At 36.4% G+C, this 11,704-nt stretch overlaps 1 protein-coding gene across 2 annotated transcripts; it reads left to right on the plus strand.

Annotated features, from left to right (window-relative positions):
• Nucleotides 1-1,158: 1,158 nt before the first annotated feature.
• On the plus strand, nucleotides 1,159-9,517 carry LOC126587854 (protein PSK SIMULATOR 1-like). 2 transcript variants are annotated; one of them, XM_050252936.1, is made up of 12 exons: nucleotides 1,159-1,573; nucleotides 2,927-3,219; nucleotides 3,338-3,430; nucleotides 3,532-3,622; nucleotides 5,530-5,608; nucleotides 6,061-6,152; nucleotides 6,353-6,422; nucleotides 6,690-6,790; nucleotides 8,238-8,348; nucleotides 8,447-8,523; nucleotides 8,775-8,819; nucleotides 8,893-9,517. In XM_050252936.1, the coding sequence occupies exons 1-12, from the start codon at nucleotides 1,418-1,420 to the stop codon at nucleotides 9,386-9,388; spliced, it is 1,704 nt and encodes a 567-aa protein (XP_050108893.1). In that variant the 5' UTR covers nucleotides 1,159-1,417; the 3' UTR covers nucleotides 9,389-9,517. The 2 variants fall into 2 exon arrangements, with proteins under 2 accessions (XP_050108893.1, XP_050108892.1); XM_050252935.1 differs by having other exon boundaries at nucleotides 1,161-1,573; nucleotides 6,058-6,152.
• Nucleotides 9,518-11,704: the final 2,187 nt, after the last annotated feature.

Consider the following 11,704-nt stretch of genomic DNA (forward strand, 5'->3'; position numbering starts at 1 on the left):
CCAAACAAGAAGGGAAGGAGTGGAGCGTCCAAGTCAAGCTACTCACCTCTTTGGATGTGATACCAAAAGCTCTCGTAGATGCACATATGATTGGTTGTTTTGTACATACAATGAAATTCTTCAATCCAATGATTCATGAGGGTGTTCTATCAACCCCACATTCTTCTTCAATCCGGTTTCATTGGGTAAAAAGTTATTAAAAAAAAACATGAAATATGTATTTGCACTTGAATGTGAAGTGGAGTGTAGGTAAAAAAATGTGGGGTGTATGTTGAAAGTGTAGGATGTGAGGATATTAAAGGAAAATATATGGGGTGTATTAAGATAACTTTCAATTGAAAAAAACAAATGTTAAGTGTACTAAGTATATGGGTATATTCATCAATATTTGGGATGCTAATATAATAAGTGTATTTTAAATCAAATGATCAACTATCTTTATCATGAGTAAAGTCTTAGTTGTCATGTTTTGAGGTGTAATGCAGACATTGACCTATTTTAGGCTTGGCGGTTAAGGAAAAAGGACAGCTTCTTTGTGAATTTTTTTATTATTTTTTTAATGCAAGGATTATTAGGGTGAAGAAGGTTGTATATGGACTAATCATACTTTGATTTTGAAATTGTCTAAGTTGGATTTAAGACGTGTAATGCTCTAAACTCAAAATAATTTAAAGTTCGAGGATCAATGTAAGTCTTTTTTTCTTTTTTTGTGTGTCTTTAACATATGATATTATCTACTCTAAATAGTAGGGCTATAATGTGATTCAAACTCGTCTTTGACGAGAATCGAACATATGACATCTCTCTTACAAGTAAAGAGAAATATCACAATCGTAATACTAAACGGCGTGGCATTCTCATATTTTAAAAAGATTAAAATGAATAACTTTTTTTTTCCAGATATAAAATTCATGGAAGAGGATCATCTCCTAAGCTCAGAATCGGGATTCTCCTAACCACGAAATCTGGACCGTTCAAATTTAATCTAACGATTGCAATTATTATAACTTTTAGATGATCTCCCTGTTTGGACTGTTTGGAGAAGTTTGATTAAATTTGAACGGCCAGATTTCGTGATAACGAGGAGCCCATGAGAGGATCCTCTTTGAAAATTCATACTCTCAAACCAATCGAAAACGAGGCCTTATTTGGCGAGGTTCAATGTTGAAAAAGGATCCTACCTGGTAACCGCGGAGAAAAGAGACAACTCCTCCTGCGCCTGTTTAGTAACGGAAAAAAAGAGGCGCTAAAACATATATAGACATCTCCCCGAAAAGTCGTCCGAGAATTTTCTGAGTCTTCTTCTCTTTTCACCTTCATTCATTCATTCCATCATCACCTCTCTCTCTATAGACATATCCACTGTTCACATCTACCGGAATTGCTACTGATTTGGGCTTGAATTCTTTCAATATTAATGGGCGGGATTCTGAACATGGTGAAGAAGCCGCCTAAAGTACAGCATGTGGATATAGTTTTTCCCAACAACCATCACGAATATGGTGACAATGGGTCTGACAAAGGACTCAATGATGCGTTTCCTTGCTTTCCTAAGCGGACTGCTGCTCCAAAGGTAAATTCGTCGCCTTGGTGTAATTTCCCAACTTTGTTTTACTTATCTGGTTCGTTTGAAATTGGAATTTTTTGTTGTTGTTGGAAATTGGATTGGTACCTTCTTATTGATTAAAAGGTGTGCAGATGTAAAATTGATTAACATTTCTTGTGGTTGTGTGTGTTTTCTGCCGAGTTTCAAACCACAGAATTGCTCTTGGCTAACTCCACTGCCCGAAATTTGGAGCCGTTTCGGTGATCATATCACTACCAAACCTGAAAGTTACATTTGATATTCTTAGTGAGATATTAAACTCAAATTTCGGCTGTTTGATAACCCTTCTAATTTCCGCATATCTTAAGCACAAAACGCAAAAGCCTAAAATCTAAACATCAAATGGTTATCAAACAGGCCCTTAGTTTTTGGATTTTTATTTCAAGAACAGTTTTATAGGTCGTACCCAGTGCACAAGGCTCCCGCTTTACGCAGGGTCTGGGAGAGGTGAATGTCGGCTAGCCTTACCCCCATTTATGGAGAGGCTGCTCCCAAGTCTCGAACCCGAGACCTACCGCTCATGGGCGAAGGCACTTGCCATCGCTCAAGAACAGTTTTATAGGTGTTGAGAACATTTTTATTTCAAGAACATTTTTATTTCAAGAACAGTTTTATAAGTTTATTTATACCCACAACTGTGTATAAGATGATTGAAGGGGTTAGTACATCCTTGTCGTATGGCTTTTTGTCTCATTCATGTTTTTGAACATTAGTCTTAAAACTATTTTTGGTGTCTCATTCATGTTTTTGGTTTCTCATTCATCCTTGTCTTAGAAATTGTTTTTCATTACCGAGAAGACAAGAAAATATCTGCTACTGCCTACTGGTAGTTCGTGAAAAATGAAGATACAATATTTATCCCTAAACAATGTAGATGAAATAAAATCAACGGATCTTAAGTTTTGTAAGTACAGGCCACTCCTTCCCGATTCTATGAACCATTCTACCAGGAAATAGTTTCAGATTGATCCACCAACTATGTTTTCTTACTCATATAACTGTCTGTAAATGCAAAACGAATATCTGTAGTCTTCCCATACATGGGTTGATGTCCTTATCAGTTCTGTGTTAACTTTTTCTTGACAAAGTATTAAAAGAGGAGAGGTAAACGTTATTTATGTTGACGGAGAGATGGTCAATAAAGATGTTTCCAAACCTAAATGCTCACTAACATTATTATGCCGATTGACAGCGTAGTTTGCTAGTAATTTACTGCCGTTATTTAATTATATATTGTAAGGCCTGAGTTATAGTTGGTCTGAATATTGAAAATTATGGATAAGTTTTTGAGAGACTAAATAAGTTTCTTTTGTTTTATAGGTTTCAGAAGCAAGTTCACTTTTGGGCTGGGGTATCAAAATTCTAGACAAGCTTGGTAGTGGCATGAAAAATTTGAGCTCAACTGATTTTGTCGTTCCACAAAAAGGGAATAAAATTTCAATTTTGGCTTTTGAAGTAGTGAATACAATTGTGAAGGGTGGCAACCTAATGCAATCCCTTTCAGAGGATAACATAAGACATTTAAAGGAGGTGGTGTTACCATCAAAAGGGGTGCAAACTTTAATATCTACAGACATGGATGAGCTCCTGAGAATTGCTGCTTCTGACAAGAGGTGGTTGATCAGAATAATACTATTTGTTGTTGTTTATTATTCGCCGTTAATTTTCTGATTATTTCCTTACATGTTTGTTAAATCAATTGAATAATGTTATCCTGTTTTGGTTTGGCAGAGAAGAACTGAAATTATTCATCAGAGATGTGGTGCGCTTTGGAAACTATTCGAAAGATCCAACGTTTCATAATCTGGATCTCTACTTTAAGAAGTAATACTAATGGAATTTTGTGACTATTTACTTTCTTGGTTATTTGCAACATTTTAACTGAGATTCTGATGTGTTCAATCTGGAATTGTGCATTCTATTAGGATTGGTTCAGATGATACGCAACAGAAGCATTTTAAGAAGCAAGCGCAGACAGATATGAAAGAATTGATGGCTTTAGTTCAATCAACAGCAGTGAGTATTGACGTATTAATGTTTTATAGAAAATGCTAGTCTCTTAGTTACGCTTGTATTTGTTAATGGGTTAGCTTAAAAATTCGTATTCTGTTTATCACAGTTTGGGTCAAGTTTAAACAATATTAGAGCACAAATTCCTTTTCTTTCCCTTGGAAGACGTTATATGCATGCACAGTAGCTCTTATCTCTAGGTCGTGGTTAAATGAGTTTTCTACCTAACATTTTATTTTCTCTTAAGGAATATGATGGAGAAAACATTCATTATCTTCTTTTTACGCTTCACTCCATTACCTGAATAAGTAAGTGCCTGTATAGTCTGGTTTTCCGTTTAAATTTTTTTTCAGATTGACTGTTGGAAGTGCAGTCAATCTATTTACCTTTAGTGGAACTGCACATATTCATTGCTAAAAAGTCATTGCATGAATATTATCAGAAAGGAAAGTGTGAAATGCAGAGGAAAAGTTTTTGTTTATTTATGTATTCAAACAAGTTTGGGAGCAGCCTCTCCATAAATGGGGGTAAGGCTAGCCGACATTCACCTTTCCCAGACCCTGCGTAAAGCGGGAGCCTTGTGCACTGGGTACGACCTATATGTATTCAAACAAGTAGCCAGTGCTTCACTTTAGTCATTTACCAGCTACCATTCTCTCTTTATTTATCTGATGTTCCTTTAGCATTTTGCTTGCTTTACGCATTCAATTGAGAAATAGGCAAGGCTTGTTGCTGCTATGATTGCTCCTGCTATTATATTGCTGTTGGATAGATGTCAACTTAGATTAATTGCAAATCACATTGAGTATTTGTTGGTTTTAGTAGTTTTGAGACTAAAACTTTGTTAGAAGGTAAACTGAAGAGGATTTCGCGTTAGATGGTAAATGAGTGATGGAAATGATTGGCCGGTAGTCCTTGGTCCAGCATAACTTACGATACACAAGTATTTAGAAGTAATTGTATGCTTATCCTTTAGGTCAAGCTAAGCATCTGTTAAGACTTAAGAGGGATTGCATTGAGGCACACTTTTCTCGCCAAATCAGGGGACTTTAGTCACATGCACCTATGCTAAGGAGTGCATTTATTTGAAGTTCAGGATCAGAATTACGTGTACTTATCTATAAATTGCACTTCACTTGTTTTGCTGAGATTTTTCTTATAGTTGCACTGTAGATAGACGGATAATAAGCCGTAAGTAAACAGTAGAAAAAGGCCCCTGCTGTGTTGTTGAGAATGAATCCCACATTGATGGGACAAGGGACCTTGTATGGGCTTATAAGGAGTTAGGCTACTTCCTATTTCCAATTGGCTTTATGGTGGAAGTGGAACCTCAACTTTCTTCATGGGATCAGAGCAGGTTGTCCCACGTGTGAAGCCCAACAGCCACACGTGCTCCATGTCACCTTGTTTATGTTCACGTGTTTGGCTTGAAAATTGACCACACATGTGGGGGCATGTTGAGAATGAATCCCACATGATGGGAGAAAGAATTCCCCATATTGTCAATTGGTTTTATGGTGGAACCTCAACTTTCTTCAAGTATCAGATATTAGACCATAAACTGTGGTACCGTGCCAGTATTCTCATGTCCTTAATCCAATGTGGATGAAAAAAAAGAGAACATAATGTGGTTGAACTCAAAGAAACATTACTAGGGATTCCATATTCCAGTACAATTGTGCCAATAAATAGAAAAATTATGAATAGTAACTCCTTAGATCATTAACTAGTTGAAGGCTTATGAACCCAAGGGGAAAGATCTCTATGTCTTTCTCTCTCTCTCTCGTTTTAATAGCATATAATAGGCATGATGTTGACGAGACAAATACTTAACAGCATAGTTTATGGTATACATGTATTGTTTCCTTTTTTAACTCTACTGATGGAAAGACAAATTTGTTCCGTGGTTCCAGGAATTATGTCATGAGTCGCACTTGCTGGAGAAAATGGAACAAGATTATCTGCAAAAGCATAGTTTAAATGCTAGAAGAGGTATCCTGCGGTTTGTTCTTCAGGCAAATTTCATTTTATTTTACATTATGGCGTTGCTGTAAAAATGAAAAATTGTTTCTTATTTATGATGGATGAGTTAAAGGCACTTAGAACCGTGGTTTGGTATTGATGTGCTTTTAAAAAAAAAAAACTGCTTCTGCTATGCTGTGAGAATAAGCTCATTTTGGTGGCTTCACGTTTTTAGCTTTTTTCCACCTAAAACAGTGAAAATAAGCTGTTTTTAAGTGTTTACCAACCTTTTTGAGCTCAGCTTTTTTTTATACCCACTTTTTATAAAAGCACCTCACTACCAAATGGTACTATATCAAGTTGAATTTCTTTAAGTAGATTATTAAATTCTTAAACTGGATTCTTTCTTGGTTTTATATTTGTAGCCATAAGGAAAATCAGAAATCATCATATGGTTTGAATAATTTCTTGACATGTAGGAGACCTTGAAATTGCAAGAGCGAAGCAAGAGAAGCAAGTGAAGCTTGTAAGCAGTTTGAAGAACAAATCACTCTGGTCTAAGACTTTTGAAGAGGTAGCAAGTCATTGTGCGTTATTGAACTCTTTCTAGGTGCATACAGGAAGGAAAATGCAGAATTTAATGTGTCACGAGTATTGATAATCAACCTTGATGGGTTTTCCTGTTTCCTGATATTATCACCCATGTATTCACTCCAGAAGTAGTATCTGGTGAAGGATACTCCAGAAACTCAATCTGAAATCTTGTGTTCACAGGTTGTGCAGAAGCTTGTAGACGTTGTACACTTATTACATGTAATGATTCATGAAGCTTTTGGCAGTGCTGGTATGTATTAAAAAATGAAATATCCAAATCATGGCCCCGCCTTGTTTGTCCTTTCATCCTCGTACTATTTCGTTAATGTTATAACAACTTGATAAAAAGACTGTTACAATGGATCTAGAAGCATGTGATAGGCAAATACTTTTGTTCTGAAAGAAAACTATTGATTAGTGTTATCTTCCATCTAGACTTTACAAATCAGATTACTTGTCTCTCCTATTGCTCTTTGTGGCTTTAAAGATATTGATATGTCTCCCTTCTCCCCTGCAGCTGAAGAACCAGTGGAAAATTCTGAGAGGAACTATAAGAAGTTGGGGCCTGCTGGTATTGCATTACATTACGCAAGTATTATTTCACAAATTAACACACTCGTAAGTGATTGAATCACCTGCTATTTAAACCTTTTTTAATTTTATTTTATCTTTGGTGATGTTTTTCCTTTCTTATGCTCTATAAACTTGTATCATCTCTACAATCTATTCCGCTATTAGTCCATCAAATGAGTCGAAATTGAAATCAGCATAGCTTGCAGAAGTTGTGGAGTCTGTTTGCATTTATGAGAAATATCATGTGTTGTTTTGTTGTCAAAGCTCAACCTCATAGGACAACTAAACTGCAAACAAAGATCATAGCACAAGAAGCTATCACCACCATGACTCGTGGCACGAAGTTCTGCCTCACACTAGACCTGGCCACCAGCAATTGTTTTAACTTGGCAATCTAGGCAATTCTGTATAGGTATAAGCTCCGTTCTAATGAATCCGTGTCTAGGAAATAGTATACCCTTGCCGCAAAGACCATTAAGGTTATGGAGGCTACTGAAGACTACTTCCATGCTAGATTCTCTTGAAAATAGGATATCCGAAGTGGGGCATTCTGAACCCTGCACTTCGATGCATAGGAGCTAGATCAGTCAACTATTTGCCAAATGGTTTCAGGTTAGATGCTTCAATGTTAATAATGATATCAGAACAGGTAATTCATAAATGTGCTAGGCCTAATGCATGCTTTACATATTACCTGACATAATTGATCTGCATATATTATCAGATCCATTTCTCAACAACCTCTTATGTCAAGGAGAAGTGAATAGATAAAACTAAGATCAATATTTACTAAGCTTTTAGAGAAGTCATTTGGAGGCAGAGGCAAAAAGCCAAGTAGCCAAATTTCATGATTTTTTTTAAAGGATTTAAGTGTGTTTTCCTGTTTCTTTTATCGACTTTTAACTCACCGGGCTGGGAATGTAGTCTTACACACTAGTTGAGTTTCTTTACAACCTTTTTTGTCAGTCTACTCAAATGTGGACGTAAGCTTTATAAAAGTTACCCAGAAATTTCACTGTGCGATAATGTAGTCTTCCTGGGCATTGGAACGAGGAAAAACCAGACACCATTTTGCCCTTTTTGTATGATATGACTGATTGAAATTACTCTGTTTTATATATGCATGCAAGTGTGCACGAAAGGCTTCTTAAACAGGATCCTCCACTCTTGGATCCCTTGCCATTTGAACACCATGTTTGTTTTCTTTTCACTTCCTTGAACCCTAAGCATTAAGGCTTAAATCCCACTCTACACCCAAAACTAATAAACCATGTCCTATTTGAGGAAGAAGATAAAACAGGCTGTTCATTAGGATTTATATTTGGGATCTTAGAGGATTCTCATATTATTTTTGAACAATCTTTTTCAACTTTCATTCCAGAGGTCGGTCATTTTTCTATTGAGTGTGAAAATCAAAAGGCATTTGGAGATGCTCAATATTGAATCTTGTTAGTCACGGGCTTGTGCTGAGCTAATGTCTGAATGCACCCAGGTGTCTCTGTCTCGATCAAGTTCGGTGGCTCAAAAGTTGAGGGATACTTTGTATCAAGGGCTGCCATCCAGTGTAACGTCAGGTTTGCGCTCAAAATTACAGTTAGTTGAGGTGAGCTATGTTCTTTGTTGCACTGCTATTCCAAAAGTTATTCCCTTTCAAGCAATTTCTGTTGAAGATTTAACTTAATAAACAGGCGTTTCATGCAGCTCACCATACCTCAAATCAAAGCTCAAATGGGGAAAACATTGGAGTGGCTTGTTCCCGTTGCATGTAACACAACCAAGTAAAGCTCCTACTCTTTACATTTATACTAATTGGGCCTGATAACATCTGGTAACCCTTCTTAAAAATTAGCGTATAGATCGAAACTCTCACAACAAAAAACACTTTGGGAATATCATGATGAATTCTTAAGTGACCAGATGCTATTTTTGCTCCGTTTATATTTCTGCGACAATTTGACTGTTTGAAACATACTTTTGGTTTTCTTTCTAACTTGGACTGGTCGTGACTGTTTTAATTTGGTCTGTGTAGAGCTCTTCATAACTTTGGCTGGGTCGGAGAGTGGGAAAATGCAGAGTAAGTTATCGTCTCTCACTTATGCTTTTCCCCCCTTATATATTTATTAAGCTTTTCTAACTGAACTTTGTAGGTTTGAGGCACGCTGGAAACACAGTCACCAGACTGGCATTCTGATGATTGAGACACTACACCATGCTGATAAGGCAGTAACTGAAGCTTATATCTGTCAACTTATCGTTTGGCTACACCATCTGATGAGCCAGGCGGGGGCTGGTGTTGGTGGAATGCCGTCAACTCCTGTTATTAATCGGTTATCTACAGACAACGCCAACTGTTCGTCCCCCGTGTTGACACATGAAGATCAAGAGATGCTTCAAGATGCGAGTAAGAACAACCTGAGGCTTGGAATGAGTAAGAGTCAGAATTATGACACGGGACAGACCAGGTTCAGCAAACGCCATAGGCTGAGTAAGAGCTGCGGACACTCCCTAGCAAGTGAAACCAGGAAACATCCATTCCCCATTCAGAGTCTGACATCGAGGCCTCGGCCGATCGACTTTGATATCGACCGGATCAAACTGTTGGATGTCATTGATGGACTTGACACAACCAAAGGCTCCAAGTAGCTGCAGATCAACATGTTCTGTATAAAGGTCTCATATGTGTAAATTCTTTCTTTCTTTCTTTTCCTTTTTGGTAAGGTTTAATCCATCGATTCAATTTAATAATCAATGGACCAAAATAATTTGACAAAATTTGAGGGTATTTCTATTATTTTGGTCTTATTTAACGGAGATTTTTCACATAATAACCAAAATAATTAACAGTGGACAAACTTATGGACTAATTCTATCGATTCAGGAACCATTTTAGCTAAAAAAAATTCTAACAATAAATCACAAATAACTCGTAAACATCGTAAACATTCACACATGATTTAAAGAAGGTAAAGGTTTTGAAATGTCATTCAATCTGTCGATTTATCATATTAATTTTTTAAAATTATTAATTTATCATCTCACTTTAATTTTCTGAAAAACTTACTATCACATGGTTTGTGTTTCGGGTTCTCTTTTGGACTTTTCAACTGAAATGTGGTTTGTCTCATTATTTGGCGCCCTTGATTGGTTGTTGCTAAATTTGATGGTAGTGCTGTTTGTGGAGGCCTACACTAGGTTAATTGCATAGCTGTTTAATTTAAAAAAAAAAAGATTTTTATCATAAATTGTCTCTGAAATTAACCTATCTTATCAAGATGATTCCTGAAATTAAAAATTGATCAATATAGTCCCTAAAAATAGGTATCGCAAATTAATGTGATCATTTCGTTACAATTTTGTCAAAAGTTTGTTATGTGCTGATGTAAAACAAATTAAATCACAAGTCTAGTTAAATATTGTCATGTGGATTAAAATGTAAAAAATTAGTTAATTTTAAATTCTGAAATAATAACAAATAATAAAAAAATTAACAATCAAACTGCAGAGCTACGATAGATGATCAAATTATTTCTTTATTTTGAATCATTTATCCACATGATGATATTTTATCAAATTTGTGGGACTTATATACATGTTCGATCAAAACATAACAGATTTTTTTTACAGAATTGTGAAAGGGCCACATTGATTTTGATACCCATTTCATTTTTACATTTTCAATTTTAGAAACAATCTTAGTAAGATAGGTCATTTCACGAGTCATTCGTGATAACAACCCTTTTGAAAAAGCATAGATTTTTTTTGATGAAAAAAAGCTATGTGAAAGTTACTAAACAAACTGAAAAATAAGTGGTGTTGAAACTTCTTTTCTTGTCAATTTGTACAGAGATACACCTTTGTTTTAGTTAGACTAATGAGAAACCGAGGGTTCATATATAAAAAAGGAAAGGGATCCTCTCCGGATCACTTTCTCCTAATCCACCAAGTTCGAAAATTTGGATTGTTGAAATTTGATCCAACGGCTAAAGTTATTTTAACTTTTAAAGTAAGCCCTTGTTTGTAGCTGTTTGATTAAATTTCAGAGGAAGGACTTAGGAGAGAATCCCTTTCCTATATATAAAAAAAAGGTTGAGAAGTTATGAAAAGGAGTTGAATAGTTCGAAAAAAAACTGTTTTGGATAAAATTACAATTTGGTGTCAAATTAGCCAAAAATAGAAATTAAACTTAGAATGTATTAGAGCATCTCCAAAGGAGATGTCAAAAAGTCTATATCAACAATAACGGTAAAAAAAAACATGATTAGTCTTTGCCAACCGAAATGTCAATTCCTATGTGGCATGACATGAAGGTATGGTTTGGGGTTGAGTGATTTAAAAAAAAAAAAAAAAAGCTGGTATGAAAAAAAGTTGGGAGAGTTTTTGGTGTTTGGTAAACACTCCAAACTAGTTTTTTTTTTTTTCAAAGTTTCAGATGAAAAAAAGCTAAAAAGTGGAAGCTGCAAAAAGCAGCTTCAAAAAGTGGCTTATTTTCAAAGTTTGATTCCTCACACTTTCAGGAGGAAGAACAACGTCGCCACGTCCCGGCGACCCAGCTCCAATCCGTTGATCAAGAATTGCAAATTGATAGCCCGATCGTCCATTTCTTCGTCGCCGCATTTCTCCTCCCCTTCATTGCTTTCTCCATCACCATCTCTGCCGCTAGCTCTGTCATCAGAAATGGTGAATTTCTCAGCCTTGAACGTGAGGCTGGAGCGCATAATTTCAGAAACCCTAGTCCCATAAGTTCCATTAAACCCTAATTTGGAGGTGGAGTGAGGGGAGGAGGAGAAAATGAGGATTGGGGCGATCTAATTGGGGCCGAAGAGGGAGCGAGCGTCGTCGTCATCGCCGGAGAAGAAATCATCGTCTAATGTTCCGACACGGGTGAGGTGAAGAAATGGGTGATGTCGGCAGCGGAGAAAGATCGGAGAAGGGGACTCGGCTAGAGATCTGGGAAAGCGG

Source organism: Malus sylvestris, chromosome 10 (assembly GCF_916048215.2).
Source record: "Malus sylvestris chromosome 10, drMalSylv7.2, whole genome shotgun sequence".
Lineage (NCBI taxonomy): Eukaryota > Viridiplantae > Streptophyta > Magnoliopsida > Rosales > Rosaceae > Malus > Malus sylvestris.